The sequence below is a fragment of the Bufo bufo genome, chromosome 2 (assembly GCF_905171765.1).
Source record: "Bufo bufo chromosome 2, aBufBuf1.1, whole genome shotgun sequence".
Taxonomy (NCBI): domain Eukaryota; kingdom Metazoa; phylum Chordata; class Amphibia; order Anura; family Bufonidae; genus Bufo; species Bufo bufo.
Window position 1 is genome coordinate 785,545,867 of NC_053390.1, and position 18,865 is coordinate 785,564,731.

The 18,865-nt window shown below is 48.0% G+C and overlaps 1 protein-coding gene across 1 annotated transcript in view; it reads right to left on the reverse strand.

Moving 5' to 3' along the window:
- HTT (huntingtin) overlaps positions 1-18,865 on the reverse strand; it is a 241,769-nt gene that overhangs the window by 209,080 nt on the left and 13,824 nt on the right. The window contains exons 2-5 of the mRNA XM_040419177.1: positions 15,026-15,109; positions 11,404-11,524; positions 3,539-3,598; positions 2,492-2,571 (exon numbers count right to left, since the gene is read on the reverse strand). Of these exons, the coding sequence (XP_040275111.1) occupies positions 2,492-2,571; positions 3,539-3,598; positions 11,404-11,524; positions 15,026-15,109 (345 nt within the window). The remainder of the gene's footprint in view (positions 1-2,491; positions 2,572-3,538; positions 3,599-11,403; positions 11,525-15,025; positions 15,110-18,865) is intronic.

The window sequence follows — 18,865 nt, forward strand, 5'->3', positions numbered from 1 at the left end:
GGTGCGCACGCGTGGCGGGGAGAGGGAGGCATCCGAGGAGGAGGCTCGCTCTACTCTAATACGCTTCTGAGAGTGCCTAGCTCGGGAGGGGTCACTAAAGGAGAGTGAACCCGCTGCAGCGGCAGAAGCGGTGGACCCGGAGGGCGCGACAGTAAGAGTGGCGTCCTGCGGGGTAGGCGGCCTGTCTATTAGGCGGCCCACGACATGAGTGAGGCTTTCCACGGCCTGGGACAGGGATCTAGCCCAGTCAGGCGGGTCAGAGGCAGCAGGGAGCGACACAGCGGGCGACTGAGGCTGCGGTGGAGCCCGACATGCAGTACAGTGCGGATCAGACTGCCCCCGGGGAAAGGGTTCCCTACAAGCAGTACAGGCATGGTACCAAGGCTTGGCGGCTGCAGAAGGGTCTGACATGGTGGAACAAAGATGTTGCACTTAAAGTGGGAGACCCCAAGGAAAGAAACGGGGATAACACCCAAGCGACAGTACTGTGGCACGGAGGGGGTTAAAAGTCCTACCAGACCCGGATGATGCAAGCGGCAGCGGTAAGGGGGAACAGACTGAGGAGGCTGTGGAGGAGAGGCAGCAGCACCGGCTTCGGATCGCACTGCAGAGAGGATTCCACGCAGCACTGTGCGATGAACCCGGAAGTAGCGGAGCGCATGTAGAAAGCTCCGCCCCCTCCCTGCCGCTCTGAAGCAGAGCCGCGCGCGCGCGGCAAAATGAACTTAACCCCCTGGATAATGAAGTGCCGGCCTGAAATGGCGCCGTTCACGCCAAGAAAACGGCCCCCTCCGCGCCTGGATGTGGCAGAAGGCAGCGTCCCTGCCAAGGACTTGCCCAGATAAACTCCCCTGCCCGGTAACGGTCCGATATCGGGGGGGGGGGGGGGGGGGGGGGGGAAGGGGTGGGCGCACGATGTAGCAGTGGCCATGTAGTAACAGTGGCCATGGGAGCCCAGGAGGCCTGTAGCAGCGGTGGGAGGGAGGAAGGGGAGGCTGGAGCAGCCTGTCTCACCATACGCTGTCTTCACCCTCAATCCATCCAGCGGGGTCGCCCCTTCAGCTCCTGGCACCGCAGTGGCAGCAAGCCGGGGGAGGGACTTGGCGTGCGGGCGACCCTGAGCTGGCGGGACGCAGGGGAGCGAGGCTGCCCTGGTCCACCTTGTCTTCTGTGGGGGAGGCGGCAGTGCGGAATTACCGGCACTGGCGCAACTCAACCCCGGGAGAAACAGAGGGGTCTAATGCGCCTCTGTTGTCCCTGTAAGTAGAAAAAAACCGAATTAAAAACAACAAATAACGTAAAAATAAAAAATCATAGGAAAACAACCCTGCATAAGCAGGGGGTGTCTTGCCTCCTTGGACACTAAGCAAAAACTGGCAGTCTCTTCTCCAGGCTGAAGGGTATAGCTGATGGAGGAGGGGCTTACAGCTTTCACTTAGTGTCACGCCTCCTAGGGAGCAGAGCTATACCCATGGTTTCCTGTGTCCCCCAAGGAATATGGGCGAGAAAGGTACTTTATTAAACATGGATCCATGAAAAAAAAAATTTTAAACATTGCTAGTGACAGATTCCCTTTAAGGGGTTAAAAACGCCCGATAAAAACGCCTGTAAAAAGCGCTTATCGAATACGCTCAGGTGTGAACCCAGCCTGAGAGTTCAGCTAGAATAGGAGTTTATGAGATCACAGATGAGCCTTCAGCTGACGGAACTCAGGATGGACAGTCTGCAAATAAACCGCAAATAACCACATGAAAGACCAATTGAAAAAATTATTTTTAGCCCAAAATTAGTGAAATGCAATGATTAAAAATCATTGCCCCAAAAGTGTCCATAGCCATTCAATGTCTGGTGCACTGCAGGTGCAGTACAGGAACGAGGCTCACAGTACAGAAGAGAACTGCGGGGGCAAGCCTTTCTCCTGTACTGCGCCTGCGCTGGATTCTGAAGCGCACAGTGCAATGCGAGACTTTAGGAGAAGTCAGGGCCAGATGTGATGACGTTTTCACTGCCTGGCCCTGTCAAAGTGCAGAGGGTGCAGCACTTGCAGAGAGAGCAGAGCCTCTTGGTGTAACGGCAATGCCCCCGTTGCTCCTAGAGGCTCATTTGCACATAATAAAACATAATTTTTCTCAGCAATGTGGACACATATGAACACGGGACCAACACAGATGTCTTCAGCTGCCGAGTGCACATGTAACAGGTCAGCCAGTGTCATAGGGACAAAACTGCTGACAGATGCATGTTAAAGGGAAAGTCCAATGTTGCCATCATAAACAGTATGACTGTAGGATCAGACTACCAAGGGTTTATCTGCAGTCTGTAACCATGGAGACATGTAGGTCTACATGGGAGCTGTAGACAAATGACTTTTTTTGTCTTTTCATATCGGATGCATTGGGAACATAAACAATTTGGTTGTGAAGGTGGATATTCTTTTTATAACCCCAGTGTCATGGTCTGCAATACAACAGTTTGGATTTTGATCATTTACCTGCACTTTTGTGGTCGTACAAGGTGCGCCAACTCAGCAAACCTCCACAGGGCAGCCCTGAGGCTCCGAGGTGCGCCATTCTACAAGGAAAGCATCAGATCCATCATGTGGATTACAGGGACATTTTTTATTATAGAAGTTCACACAAAACACTTTCTAAAATATTAATCAGAACTCCAGCAGAGTGGAGAGCAATTACAGAGCACGTCTCGCCCAGGACCTGCCCTTTATTACGCAGACAGACCATTGATGGGAATGAGCACAAAGAAATGCTTCATTTCTCCTGTGGTGGCGCTGCAGGGAAACTGAACACCTACTGCCGGGTTTCCCTGCAGGTTACAGCCGATTATTGGAGGACCCCAGCACTGGGGCACTCCTCTAACAATTCGGGACTGTCCAAAGTACGTACGTTCATTCATTTCTATAGGAATTCTGTGGAGTGGCCGCACGCATGCCTCACCTGCCGCTCAATTCATTTCATGGGGCTGCAGGGGTACAGGGCCCCTGTTCTCGTGATCGGTGTGGGTCCCAGCGGTAGGACCCCCACCAATCCAATAGTTATGCCCTATCCGGTGAACAGGGATAAATTCTAACAACCGGAATACCCCTTAAAAAGGAGCCTCTATAAATGTCTAACTAACGTTTTAAGTGATCATCCTGCAGAAATAGCCGAGCGCTATAGGAATGAATAGAGGAGTGGCGTCGCATGCACGGTGCACCCTCCTGTACTTTGCGGGCTCCATCCCAGAAGTGGGACCTGCACCTATCAGACTGTGGGGGCATATACTAGTGACATGCCTCCTAGGTCCAAGATGGAAATACCCCTTGAATTTGCATGGATGCGATCTGCACTGAACCTGGGCTGGACAAGAAAGACGCTGGCGGGGGACCGGTGAAGTGTTGGGACGCCTGCCAAACCCACCTTCAATAATAATAAAATCTACCCAAGTACATGGTGCCCGGACGCTGTGATGGAGAATACACGGGGGATACCTGCAGTAAATAAATGATGAGTGCACACAGGGGGCGCGGGGGACAGGAACCCACCTTCTTTATCTCTTTGTACAGCTCCAGCTGCAGCCGCGGGAGATTGGAGTCCATCAAAGCCTGTAACAAGAGAGCGGAAACACGATCAGACTGGTGAGGTCTCCGCTTCCACCCCACGTGGGGTTTGCATGTGTGTAATGATCAGACATGGAGACCAGGTAGAAGGTGCACTGTCCAGGCTCCCGTCCAGCAGAGATCGCAATATGGACCGAGGCAATGACCAGGACCGGCATGGGCACCTCCCATGTATATGTCCGCTGGTGCGCTCACCCTTCCTACAGCAAGGTGCTCTTCATAAAAAAAACCTACCTAAGGGTGAATTCACACCGTTAAAACCACATGGGGGGGGGGGGATGCATGTGGTTACGGTTTTTACAAGTAAAACGTAGAAAGAAAAAAAAGCACCGAAAACCACAGACGTAATTTCCCACTGAAATTTTCAGGTGGTTTTAACTGCACAGTCTGAATATATGCAAATGGATAGATCTGTTATCAATTGTCACCCTCCCACCTAACTGCAGCGCTGACAACCCTCAAGAAATCAACAGCAAGTGAAAGGCATAAAGAGGATCAGTCAGCTCTCCTGACATGTCTAATATTTAGTACATACTTCTATTCGGGTGCATTATTTTTTTTTTATATCTCTTCAATGCACAGTTCCTCTGTTATTCCTCCTGGAAGTATATGAGCACACTGAGATATCGGTGTTACCAGTGGGGGGCGTGTCCCTGCACAGTCTGATAATGTCCAATCAGTGGCGACTATGTAGGGACACGTCCCTCTGACATGGGGAACGGCAACACCTAGTTGTCAGTGGAACGGGACAACGCAGAGTTACAAGAAGAGATGCTTCCAATGGGAATACTGGTATGTACCAAAACAGGTCAGGAGAGGGGTCAGACAAAAGTGTGACCATAACAAGGCCAACACCTCCAGCTTGAGGTTGTGGACACCTCTTGCACATGAACGTATTTACTTTCCAGGTCTGTTCCGTTGGGTTTTTTTGCGGAGCGTATGCGGAACCATTCACTTCAATGGGTCCGCAAAAAACTGAAGTTATTCCGTGTGCATTCCGTTTCCGTAGGTCCTTATTCCCGCTTCGCAAAAAAATAGAACATGTTCTATTATTGTCCGCATTACGGACAAGCATAGTACTGTTCTATGAAGGGCCAGCTGTTCCGTACGGAATGCACACGGATGTTATCCGTTTTTGTTTTTTTTGCGGACTGCAAAATCCATACAGTCGAGTGCAAGAGGGCTAAGGCTGGGTTCACACCAGCGCTAGTCATTTCTGCTCCATCAGAACTAAAAATAACCGAATATCGTTACCCCACCAATTATAATGCGATCTGTTCACTTTCCATTTCGGATGCCACTTATTTTCCAAAAAAGGACATTTTTGTCCACACTTTTATAGCATCTGTGACGCTGGTGTGAACAAACCCTAAAATTTGTAAATTCTGTTTCTAGCTTAAAGGGGGTGCACTTTGTTTAAAAGTTATCCCCTATCCACAGGATAGTGGATAACTATCTGATCAGCGGGGGTCTGATCCCTGGGACCCCCACAGTCCTGCTCCTCAGTCTGAACATGCGCACTGCTGCTCTATTCATTCTCTATGGGACTGGAGAGCTGTAATCTGCAATGTCTGACAGACCTGGGGGGGTGAGAGGGGGGGGGGGGGGGGGCGAACGAACAGAGCGGACGGGCAACTATCCCCTTCCACCACAACCCTTCTTAGGATCAATAGTACCTTTCAAATAGGGTACAACCCCTTTAAAGCAGATAACAATGAGATATAATGGTACACTGGGCCACGCTATACAGATATGCATTGTGTGGTTGGGATTTGATACAGTGCAAGATACAGAAACTGAACACTCTGGATGCGCTGACGACTTCCAATGCAGGTTCTGCAATGCAAATCCACAGCCATTTCAAAGCAATCTACATGAATAGGGCTTTTCCAGGAAACAAAAATCAGTGCAGGTTATAAGCACACAACATTTTGAGGTTTACAAAATGCAGATATCGGCTGTGTTTACCCTGTGGGCCCCCGTGTCAATATATCTATTCTTGCCTGCAAAAAGGGCAAGAAGGCATGTTCTAGAATGGATGCGGGCAGCACAGGGATGACAGCTGTGTGCTGTCCGCATTTTTTCAGCCCCGTAGAAATGAACGGGTCCGTGTGTGCTCCGCAAAAGATGCGGATCAGCACCGCAGAATCATTTCAGCCACTGGCTAGGACTTTCCTGGGGTAATGATGCATTCATCAGCTTTCAGACTCCCTAAAATATTGACCTCATTATAGAGATCACGAGCCGTCAGATGCAGATTTCCACAGTCATACATGGCATGTGCTGGGGAAGCATACGGATACACAACCTCAACATCACAGGTCCAGCCGCCCATCCACAACTAAGCCTTCTAAGAGGTTTCCTTTTAGGACTTATTACACAGGGCGAGGGGTTTCCACTCATTTTCCTGATTATTTTTTTTTCCTATTTATTCTGGGAAGAGGACTTAGAGGACTAATACAGCATCTTACGCACAGAGGGAATTTTTACAATTAGCCAATTTCAGTGGAAACAGCAAAAACTCTTGTTGTTGCCTTGATTCATTCTCGTCTTGACTACTGCAACGCATTACTGTCACGAGGGTGTCAAGAGCCCCGCCTGACTCCGTTATACCCGGGGTCAGGAAGTCGCAGCAGTTGGCTGCACGCTCTATGTAAGATAGGGCTGTTTTCTTATGGTAGCTTTCTGGGTTTGCTTTGCAACCCTTTTTGGCTCACTCAGGGATCCGTAGCTCCTTCTCCTCAGCTGTTCCTTGTCCAGCACTCCCAACCTCCTTATATTCCTCTCTCACACTTCTCTGGTTGCCAGATAGAGCTTCCTGCCTGGACTTCTATACTGACCCTCTGGAGCTGTGTTGCTGCGTTCTCTGGTTGTTGGTCCAGAACGTTACCCTCCGGATCCCTGTTGGACCTTTGTGGTCTGCTGTGGTCGCCCACCTGGGTGTATGCGTTTGTCTGTTTTGTCTGTCCTCTCCCCTGGTGTTTCCCTCTTAGTGATAGTGGTGCGGACTAGCGATCCCACCGGCCCGTTCACTATCTAGGGCTCATTTTAGGGAAAGCCAGGGTTTAGGCACGTGATCGCCGCACGGGTGAGGAACCCGTCTAGGGACGTCAGGGCAGTCAGGTGCCAGCCGCAAGGTGAGTCAGGGGTCACCACCTTTCCCTCTCCCTTGGGCAGGGCTTTCCCTTTTCCCTCCCTGTGCGTGACGCCGGTCATTACAATTACTAATCGGTCTCCCTCTCACTAAACTCTCCCCCCTTCAGTCTGTCCTAAATGCTGCAGCCAGGCTCATCTATCCATCCAACCGCTACACTGATGCTACCAGTCTGTGCCAGTCACTTCACTGGTTGCCCATCCACCACAGAATACAGTTCAAACTTCTCACCCACAAAGCTCTCCACAGTGCTGCACCTCCATACATCTCCTCCCTCATCTCCATCCACCACCCTACTCGTGCTCTCCACAGTGCTGCACCTCCATACATCTCCTCCCTCATCTCCATCTACCACCCTACTCGCGCTCTCCACAGTGCTGCACCTCCATACATCTCCTCCCACATCTCCATCCACCACCCTACTCGTGCTCTCCACAGTGCTACACCTCCATACATCTTCATCCACCACCCTATTCGTGCTCACCACAGTGCTGCACCTCCATACATCTCCTCCCTCATCTCCATCTACCACCCTACTCGTGCTCTCCACAGTGCTGCACCTCCATACATCTCCTCCCTCATCTCTATCCACCACCCTACTCGTGCTCTCCACAGTGCTGCACCTCCATACATCTCCTCCCACATCTCCATCTGCCACCCTACTCGCGCTCTCCACAGTGCTGCACCTCCATACATCTCCTCCCTCATCTCCATCTACCACCCTACTCGTGCTCTCCACAGTGCTGCACCTCCATACATCATCTCCCTCATCTCTATCCACCACCCTACTCGTGCTCTCCACAGTGCTGCACCTCCATACATCTCCTCCCACATCTCCATCTGCCACCCTACTCGTGCTCTCCACAGTGCTGCACCTCCATACATCTCCTCCCTCATCTCTATCCACCACCCTACTCGTACTCTCCGTTCTGTTAGCGACCTAAGATTAATAACTTCCATAATTCGTACCTCTCACTCCTGTCTCCAAAACTTTTCTCGAGCTGCACCTACTCTCTGGAATACTCTGCCCCGAATTCACAACTTCTCCACCTTCAAACGTGCCTTAAAAACACATCTTTTCAGGGAGGCTTATCAAGCTACCTAAACTGACTATTCCCAACTAAACCTCTCCCCCACCAACTCCTCTGGCCTGAACTCCTCTAGTAGTCCCAAACCAAAAGCAGATCGGCCGGCACCACTTCTGTCAGTTCAATAATGGATCGAATCCTACTTATCACAATCAACTACCTTGTGTCAGCCCCAATTCCTCAGGATTGTGAGCTCTTGCGAGCAGGGCCCTGACTCCTAGTGTTTCAGTTGTATATTAGCCAGTTGCTTTAGTTTTGTACATGAACCCTATGAATTTGTAAAGCGCTGCAGAATATGGTGGCGCTATATAAATACATTTTATTATTATTATTTGTGGAGGAGGGTAAAATAGACACACACTCATTCCCCGAGGGACAGCTCTTCAATAGCTGGGACTATTCCGGGCACTTGGGGATACTTGGGAGCAAATATAAGAATGGGAAGATTCAGAGTTCAGAGAATAGTTTGGAAAACTCCACAGGGTCATTACATATATTAGTTAGTTAGACAGTATAGAAAGTATATAGACTTTATTTAGAGGGGTTTTCTAGTAGATGGTCTATCCCCTGGATAGGTCATCAATATCTGATTGGCGGGGATCTGACACCCCACACTGCTGCCAATCAGCTGTTTTGTGGGCACTCCAACATTGGAGGTCAGTCCTAAGGATTGGTCATCAATATCTGATCGGTAGGGGTGCAATACCCGGGACCCCCGCTGATCAGCTGCAGCTTACCCAACACAGCGCCGTACGTTGTATAGTGGTTTTACTTGGTATCGCAGCTCAACCACATTCACTTGAAAGGGACTTAGCTGCACCTGGGCTGTGTGACCAATGAACGGGACGCTAGTGGCCTAGGCAAATCCGCAAAAAGGAGCGCGTGCCCTCCTCAAACAGCTATGGGGGTTCCCAGGTGACAGAGGATAGGCCATCAGTATAAAAAATTTAAATTAGAAAACCCCATTAAAGGCTCTGTATAATTTGGAAACACATGACAAATGAAGCAACTTTGCAATAGGTCATAATTAAAAATGTCCTATTGTTTAGTTTCTACAGACCTGTGTGTCTCCATGGTAACAGACAACAAACCAAAACCCTGTAGTCAGACTCCCTCCTGTCTGTCCTTTACTCCTGGTTAATCTACCAACCATACATTAACACAGAGAAGACGACAAATAAGAGACAGTAGAAGCCTGCAAGACTGAAGGAATACGCCACAAAGAATTGGTTTGATGTCTGTTACCATAGAGATGCATAGATCTGCAGAGGAGCTGCAGACACAAAATGTAAGGACATTTTTAATTCACACCTTGCAACATTGTTTAATTGGAAAGGCAACGATACAAAAATGTTGTTATAAAGGTGTACACAGGCTTTAAATAAACCATAGAGTACTAAGCCTTCACCCCTGTGGTACAGTGCTACAATAACTAGAACCACGCGGCTCTTTTGGCCCTGGATCTGGGTGACGCTGCCAAGATCAATCTTTATTTGTAGCTGCACATCATTGAGAGAAATTAGCAGATTGCAGAAGCACAAATTCAACAGACGAGACCCATCAGAGGGCATAGAAGAATACCTATAGAAATCATACTGCCGGGACCGCCGGATGCCGTCTACTCCACCGTCCAGATAGAGCCCGTGGGATGGGGCACATGATGTAACCATCAAGGTGATAAATTATTGAAAAGATTTTCCAACTGTAAATCAGACCCAGTCTGCAGCTAGAAACCGTGCATATGGCGTATCCTGCAGTGCCAGCACCTGCCGCAGCTTAGGGAGTATCCTACACACACGAGCCAATACGTTCAGAAAATGTAACGGGCAAATCCATTATCACAAAGAGATGACCATGGGCTGAAATCAGTGCGCGAGTCCTGTGTCACTGCACAGTCTGACATCTAATTAGTGCTCCCAGTGTCAGACTGTGCAGGGACATCCCCCCCCCCCCCCCCCCCCCCCCCAAGCTGGTAACACCCATCTGGACCTTCATTGCAAACTGCTAGTAATTCATTCATATCTTCTAGCAGTTAAAATAAAGGAATGACACAAGAAGAATAAGATGCTCCAGAATGGTTACTACATGGAGAATACAAGTATTCACTAAAACAGACATGTCAGGAGAGGCGGCGGGTCCTCTTTAAATTGCTGAGCCCTTAAAGCAAGGGCTCAGCAATTTTTGGAACTTCCACAGCAGTGAACAGACGGCGGCCGTGCATGCGCAGCTGCTCAGTGCTCACTCCAGGGGGTCCCATTCTCCAGACAGGACCCGCACCTATCTGACATTGATGGCATATTCTAGTGATATGCCGTCAATGTTCCAGATCGGAATACCCCGTTAAAGAGAATATCAGACGGGATATCTTCAGCAACAAGTAAAGCTAGTCATACAACTTAGCAGTCACTGATTTATGCCAGAGCCATCCTCCTTCCCCCCTTGAATACTCCGAAAAACACTTGCGCACATGTCAGCTATGTGTGAGTTTTCATTGCCATAGACGGTTGGAGGATAAGCAGCCGCCAAAACCACTGATCACTAGAGAACAAAGGCTCAAAGAGGTAAAATTTATATGTTTGATCCACGTTTTCCCCATAATAAACTATGAATTTTTAGCAGTGATGAATTTTAGGCAGTCCTGTAAGCCAGGCCTTAAAGGATAATGACAATTGACATTGAAAAAAAAATTTTTACGTTAGTAGTTACCTTGAAATTTAAAAAACGTAAACGTTTCAGTATACAACAGTCATTCATTATCATGATATTTAGTTTAGAACCTGCTCCTAGTTTTAGACTACCCTTACATATCTCTCCCAGTGATACATCATGCTGGATGTGAAGTTTGTGTGTCCAGGATACTGCTGTCTTCACTAGCTCATGCATCAGCACAACTTCCTCCCTGGACAGCCTTCTACTTCCCTTGTGCTGACAGCTACTGATGTTGAGGAACGTGTGAGATGGCAAACTCTGCAGGTGGAGGGAGGGGGATAAGTGCTCTCCCATTCTCTCTTCACATCCATACATACATGGCCTCCCCACTGCAGTCTGTCTTGAATGTGTGTTCCTCCCTATCTACACTGACACACTGCCTGTGTGATCTGCTCTCCAGGAAAGCTTGGATGTTTTCCTCCCTATCCAAACTAGGATCTGCAGTGCACATCCTCCTCCCCCTCGGACCTGGTATCTCCAACACTGACAGAATGAAAGGAGAAAGCAAAGATAGCTGCTAGAAGCCGTGTGATGTTGGATCTACGTCAGAAGCAGCAGGACTGACCGCTATGTGAAGGAGTTACACAGACTCTACAACAGCAATTTTTTTAAACCTATTTAGAAGCAACTTAGTTTTCCATTTTGGAGGAAAATGTACAATAAAAAATAAAAAAAAGCAAAAAGGTGTCTTTTACAGATGGCATTATGAAACAATCAAGTAATGCCAGGAAGGTCTCCATTACGGTAGAGTACATTTATTTTACATATTCATTCTCACACGCAGACATTTTACTGATATAGTGTTACGTGTAATAAGCATCGGGGAGGACGAGACATACTTTCACCACTTTGTTAAGGCATTCATCCGCCACCATCCTGACGTCAGACTCCGCGTCGTCACTGCACAGGAGGAAGAGCTCCATGGCAATACCAAGCAACTTCTGGAACTCTGGAGAATTCCTGCAAATTCAAAAAGGGAAAAAAACTGAATGCAGCCATAATGCCCTTAAACTAGTACAGACCATTGTGTCTTTAATCTACTGCCATACCAGTCGCATATGAAAATTATCCAGTTCCATAACTGCCCTGCAGGACATTAGTGATTAGTGTCGATATAATACGGTATATATTCCATTTCGTTTAAAGGGGTACTTCCCATCTCAGGCATTCACAAATGAGATCAAGACAGCGGTCTCATATGCCGTCCTGTGTTATGGAAAGCCTACCCGAATGTGCTGTGCTATGCTGTTTGAGTAACTCTTACCCTGCTTTCACACCTGAGCGTTTCTCAAACGCGCGTTTTACGCGCGTTTTTGTCTCGCGTTTTTATGCGCGTTTTTTGCAATAGTAAACGCGGGTTTGACGCGCGTTTGTGTGATTGACTGCAGTGTCCTATGGCCACAAACGCGCGTCAAAACGCCCCAAAGAAGCTCAAGAACTTGATTATGCGTCGGGCGTTTTACAGCACGATCGTACACGCTGTAAAACGCCCAGGTGAGAACCATTCCCATAGGGAAGCATTGGTTTTCATGTGTTGAGCGTTTTACAGCGCGTTTGAACGCGCTGTAAAACGCTCAGGTGTGAACTTAGGGTAATAGAAGTAAATTTGAGCTACGCAGCACAAACTGCTTAGAAAAAGCTATTTCTCATTTACTATGATACCAATTGTCATTAGACCTGCCTTTTAAAAAGACAGAAATAATCCTACTGATTCATCCGCTATATGGTTAGTGGCAATATATTATTTACTACAATCCTTCTGCCAAATATGCCTTCCGCACAACACAGTCTTCCTCCCGACAAACAGGAAGAAGGGCCAGGGGATATGTCATATACATCACTTCACACTGTAAGTCCCCTCTAACATTATCTCTGTACTACAGATCTGGTACGGGGGCCATTTTAAAGGGGATGTCCAAGTTATTTTTATTGATGACTTACCCTCAGGATAGGTCATCAATATCAGATCGGCGGGGGTCTGACACCCAGGACCTCCGCCGATCAGCTAGCTGAAGAGAAGGTGCGCGCAGTGCCAGCGCTGCCTTCTCTTCATTGGTTACCTGCTCGCCGTCACAACTGCAGCAATGAGCAGGTGTAATGCCACCTAAGTCGTCCCGTTCTATGGTAAGGCTCCTTTCTTATACACTTGAGTAGGAATGGGCTTGTCACACAGAAGTGAACGGGACGGCTTCTTGAAATTACACCTGTTCACTGCTTCTGTTGCGACAGCGAGCAGGTTAATGATGAAGAGAAGGCAGCGCTGGCACGGCTAGGTCAGCAATAAAAATAACTTGGACAACCCCTTTAAGTAAATACAATAAAAGGGAAACAGTCGGTGCGATCAGCCTTTGAGCACCTCCTAGCTAGAGCTTGGGAAGAACAGCGCAAACCTACCTTTTGTGGAGCTTTTATTGTCAGTAGGGAGACGAGCGAATAGACTTCGGATACTGTAAGGACAGTATTAGAATGTATGAGCTCCGATGAGCCGAAGTTATTAGTTCCCAAAGTCGCGCGAGACTTTGTATAATAACTTCGGGAATTAATTATTACTGTAAAAAACCTTGGAACCAAACTCTGGTTTCGGTTCCAAGGTACCACTCGGAAGCGAAAACGAGTTTGGTTCCAAGGTTTTTTTACAGTAATAATTAATTCCCGAAGTTATTATACAAAGTCTCGCGCGACTTTGGGAACTAATAACTTCGGCTCATCGGAGCTCATACATTCTAATACTGTACGGAGAAGGATCTCCGTACAGTATTAGGACGAAGTTTTTAGCAAGCTGACTTTGGATGTTCCATCCGAAGTCGATTCGCTCATCTCTAATTATCAGGAATAATGTGTTTATTCTGCTACTGAAAGTGACCCAGAGGTCGGTATGTTTGTATTACTTTCTCCAGCCCCTACCTTGTGCTGTCAGCACATTGCTCAGCCATTCTCGGAACTCCCATAAAAGTGAATGGAGCATGCTGGGACTTGTAGCTTTACAACCGCTGGAGCACCGCAGGCTAACGACCACTGCGTTGGGTGCATAGAGGCAGATGGAGACATCGGAGGTGTACGTCTGGGAACATTCTCGATGTATACCTCTGACATAGATTTTGTCCACATCTCGATTTTGGCTAAGGCTACTTTCACACCTGCGCTCAGGTGTCCGCTCGTGAGCTCCGTTTGAAGGGGCTCACGAGCGGCCCCGAACGCATCCGTCTGGCCCCAATGCATTCTCAGTGGAGGCGGATCCACTGAGAATGCATCCGCCTGCCAGCGCTCAGCCTCCGCTCAGTGAGCGGACACCTGCGGATCCGTCCAGACTTATAATGGAAGTCAATGGGGACGGATCCGCTTGAAGATGACACAATATGGCTCAATCTTCAAGCGGATCCGTTCCCCATTGACTTTCAATGTAAAGTCTGAACGGATCCGCTCAGGCTACTTTCAGACTTAGAAAATTTTCTAAGTTATAATGCAGACGGATCCGTTCTGAACGGATGCAAACGTCTGCATTATCGGAGCGGATCCGTCTGATGAAACATCAGACGGATCCGCTCCGAACGCTGGTGTGAAAGTAGCCTTAGACATACATGTACAACATGCAGCAGGATAGACAGGTACACCCCACACATCAGGCAGATATTCAGGCTCCACCTTTACTAAGGCAGCTTCTGTGCACACACTACGTGAAGTGAAATGGTGGTCACCCACACTGGAAGTCAAGTGGCAACTAGAAGTACTACAGCCTTCAGAATACATTAAAAGGGTTATCCAACACCTACAATGATCCCTCTAATACCCAGGCACCTCGGATATACTTACCCCACCCCCCAGTAGGCCACAATGGGGACTAGCCTCCCTAGCATTGCGGAGATGCAGTCGTGGCCATGTGGAGATCAGGAGAGACGCGGGTGCCAGGGAGCGAGGTTAGTATAATCTGTATGAGGTGCCCGGGCATTGGGGTGGGGGATCATTATAGGGGTTGGATAACCCTTTTAAGAGGACCTCCAGATTTAGGGCCCATTCAGACGGCTGTATGAACGGGTCCATACCCATTCCGCAATTTTGCGGAACGGGTGCGGACCCATTCATTTCAATGGGGCTGCAAAAAATGCAGACAGCACACAGTGTTCTGTCCGCATCCGTATGTCTGTTCCGCAGCCCAAGAAAAAAAAAAAGATAGAACAGGTCCTATTCTTCTCCCACAAGAATAGGCATTTTCTAGGATAAGGCCGACCAGGGGCAGTCCACAAACGCACACGGGTCGGCATCAATGTTTTGCGGATCCGTAAAACACTACGGTCATCTGAATGAGCCCTTACTCTGACTGCGCCTGCCCTTAGAAGTGTAAATGTAACGTGGGAATCGCAGCTGGGTGTGCGAGGCCAGAAGCCTCCCGGGAGGTAAACTTTAAAGGACTGAAATAAGCTGCAGTATAAAGAATGATGTGTAGTATGGAGACCAGAGCGATACCTGAGAGACTGAGCCACAATGTTCTCGTATATCGTCAGACAATGAGTCACGCGATCTTTCTTGTTCGTAGAAGGATCTTTCTTCCTGGAAATAAAACACATGATACGCAGGTTAGCATAAGACAGACATTATCTCCAGCATAGTACTGCTACCTGCTCCCCTAAAAAATTATCAAATCTTGTGACCTTAAAGGGGTTGTCAGGCTTCATCAATACTGAAAAGATAATTACGTACCTGACAGATCCCGCACCGTCACTCCAGTTCTCGAGGTCGGGCTCCATTGACCTGGCTATAGCAGTGACATCACGTGACCACTGCAGCCAATCAGTGGCTTCGGTGGTGTACTGAAAAAGCCTGTGATTGGCAGCAGAGGTCACATGTTGTCAACACAACATCACCACTGCATCCGGGTGAACACAGCCTGGCCGGGAAAACTGGAGCGACCTTTGCGGGATCTGCCAGGTAAGTACTTACCAATTCTTTACTGCAGGCTGATCCCCAGGATTTTCCAATCCTGAAACCGGATAACCCTTAAAAAGGGCGCCACGGATTATATGGAGGAATGAGCGTACTGCAGGACACACTGGAGCAGATTTACTAATCCTGTATAAAATGTCGACAGTGTAAACCTATCACACTGCCTCAGGCTGGGTGACAGACCTGGTGCACGTCTAGACACTTTTGCGGCAGAACTTTTTGCCAGTCAGGGGCGTAGCATTTCCGGCAGGTGCACAGACTACTAAAGTAGGTGCATCTTCCAGCAGCAATGCGGGCATCAATGGCAGTAAAAAGACTGTCAAAAAATGACGGTCCTAACAAATGACCGACATCGGATTCTGCTTTTCTGCTGACTTTCCTCATGTCTAAAATGAGACATGCCAAACGGCACCAAAAAGTGCACCAAATTTTTACTCCAATTACGCCCGGATTCAGTTGTAGCCCCAAGAGGAAATGCATGCCATTGTACAACCGGCCCAGCCCGCCATGCTGCTATGTAGAAGCAGACACGGCTATGCACCAGTTTGGCTATAAAAGTGATCAAACCCATTAACTCCTATGGGGATTCTGGCCATCTATGCGTTACCGATACTGCCCCATCCAATGGTCAACCTGTTTTTTTACACAACTCACTTGACACCAATGTTATAAAAAGGGACTGACCCAGGAGGACAACCCCTGTCCATGAGCCTCGCTAGCCATAACGGAGAGTCACTATGGAGAGCTGCACACCCATCTATTATGATGTCGCCCATTAACCTGAGCGCCCGCACATATTCCCTTCAATGGCCGAACTGGGTGTAATGAGGTAGTCCTACAACAAGCTGTGACTACACTAACCCTCTAATGGGATAAATGCGGAGCACGCCCACAAAAACATGTAAAAGAGAGAATAGTAGTAAAGCCATGAGGGAAAGCACCTGCCTAAAACACAAAAATGTACTTAATTGAACCCTACTCTAAATGTGACTAAAGGAATTTTTGTAATATGCGTTATTTTATTACATTTTTTTCTTTTCTTAGCAAAATTAGGTGCCTGAAGTTCAGGTGCTACTGCGCTTCAGTATCCGTTCCTGGGTTCACTGAGGCTACAATTGGCGCTGTACAGGCAAGAGCCCCATAGCACATCCAGCTCCTGCCTGTACCCGCACTGATAGACGGGCTATGTCAGGCTTTAGCAGAGCAGGAACTGGGTGCACTACGGGGCTCTTGCCTGTACCGCGCCGAGGGCGTCCTCAGTGAATCCGCATTACCATACACAGCACTGTATGCGATTATCGATTGTAAAGCGCAATCAGCACCTGACCTTCAGAAACCTATTTTACCCTATGGGATAAATACATTTATTTTTAATAGTTCAGGTGTTTCGGGACATGGCCATGTTGTCTATTTTTAATATAAGAAAATGGGGTAATCTGAATTTTTATATTTTTTTTTTGTATTTTTAAAAACTACCCGCAACTTTTTTTTTTTTTGTGCCCCTAGGGAACTTGAACATGCAATTGTCTGATTGCTTGTCCCATAGACTGCAATGAATTACCATTGCAGCCTATAGGAGATTCGCCATGTTCCTATGGAGCCCTGCCACAGCATCTTTGTGGCAGGCCTCGGAGCATTTAGAAAGCCCAAAGCTGCCACAGCAACAGAGCAGCTCTACTGATACCAGCACTGGGTGAGCCATTTAGGCCCTGGGACAGGGAGCAGCCCTCCCAGTGAAAGACCACTCCGATGATATGGACGCAATTGACCACACCATCTGAGAAGTTAAAATGTTTGCGATCGGCGTCATTGAGGATTATGGACATTGTTTCCAGGTATCGGCTATGTGAACCAACAGGCACCGCGCGGCTGAACTTCTGAGTAGGCGTCATATTTAAAGACCCAACTTATGCCCTACATAAACGGCAGAGGTCCGGACAGGGTTAACCATCACAAACATACCTTTGCTGGAGTTTTTATTATCAGGAGTAATGTGAATATGAAGTTTTATTCTGCCAGATAATGCTATCACTCAGAGTAGAGAGGATGGACTGTGAAACAGCTCAAGGCAGAGAGCACTCCACAGGACATTTCCGCCTTCTAGGCACTTGCATAATCTGGCAGAATAAAACTTCATATTCACATTACTCCTGAATCCTGATGATAAAAGCTCTACAAAAGGTATGTTTGTACTGATTTTCCCAGCCCTTACTTAGTACTGTTAGCAGTTTAGCACGATTAAAACTGCTAAAAGACACCCTTACAGGTTTCATGCTGACCACTGAATCTCTGTAACAGTCTTGACAATTCCTGTTCTGTGAAGATCACTTCTCAGCAGTCATCACATTATCCTCAAAGTAAGGACTTTGGAGGATAACACCCATGTATACACCGGATAAACCAACCATTTACAATGGGGCACAGCTTTTCTTACCCCCTCCCTGAACAGTTAACAGAGCATGCCCACAACACCCTCCCATAGGTCAATGAGTCCTCTCCTATCCATTGAACCCTATTGTCCACGTGGCTGCTGTAGAGCAAATCTATCAAGTGCTGGCAGCACCCCGGGCAAGATGATAGGGATACCAAAGATATAGATGAACTGCTGGGAGACTGGGGGATGTCCCCCCCTGGACCATGTCCTACAGATAGACACCACAGTGTGAGCTAGAAGACCCTCTCCAGCTATAGGCTCCCTGAGGACTAACGCAGCCCATAGCAGAGAAGCTTACAGAGAACTGCAGGTCCGGCCTGTGGCCCTGTTCATGCTAATCTGAGCGTACACAGCACGCGGCTCGCTCAGCGGCTCCTCACTCGGCCCTTTCTCTTTCATTGCTCCATACAACCATCGGCATAATTATACCGTATAACGGAGACAGCTCAGCTTCACATCTATTCACAGTTGTTTTCAGGTTTTATGTGGATAAAGGCTAATCGCCATATAACATCTCTGCTTGCTGTCAGTGAACATTTACATTCCTGAAGGAAGGCTGAAAACGTCCATGTCTGAAACCTCTCACTAGTCTACGGTCACATTTATGCCCATGGAATCCAGATGCAAAGCAGAGGATGACCCTCTGATTTGATCGGCAGTGGTCCGACACCGTCGACGATCAGCTGCTCTGAACGCACCAAACCCACACATCTCCGTCCACTGTGTAACAGATGGAGGCGGTGATTGCAGTGCTGCTCTCATTCATTGGGCCAAAGTAATGGTGACAACCTCTGGGACCATTAGGAGCCAAAGCTAAACCTCGGCCATATCTATCTATATACATAAATACAGTTCTAGACTTTTTGCAATATTCTAATTTAATAAATTTTTTAATATTTCTAATTTAATTGTACATTTTTTATGCCATA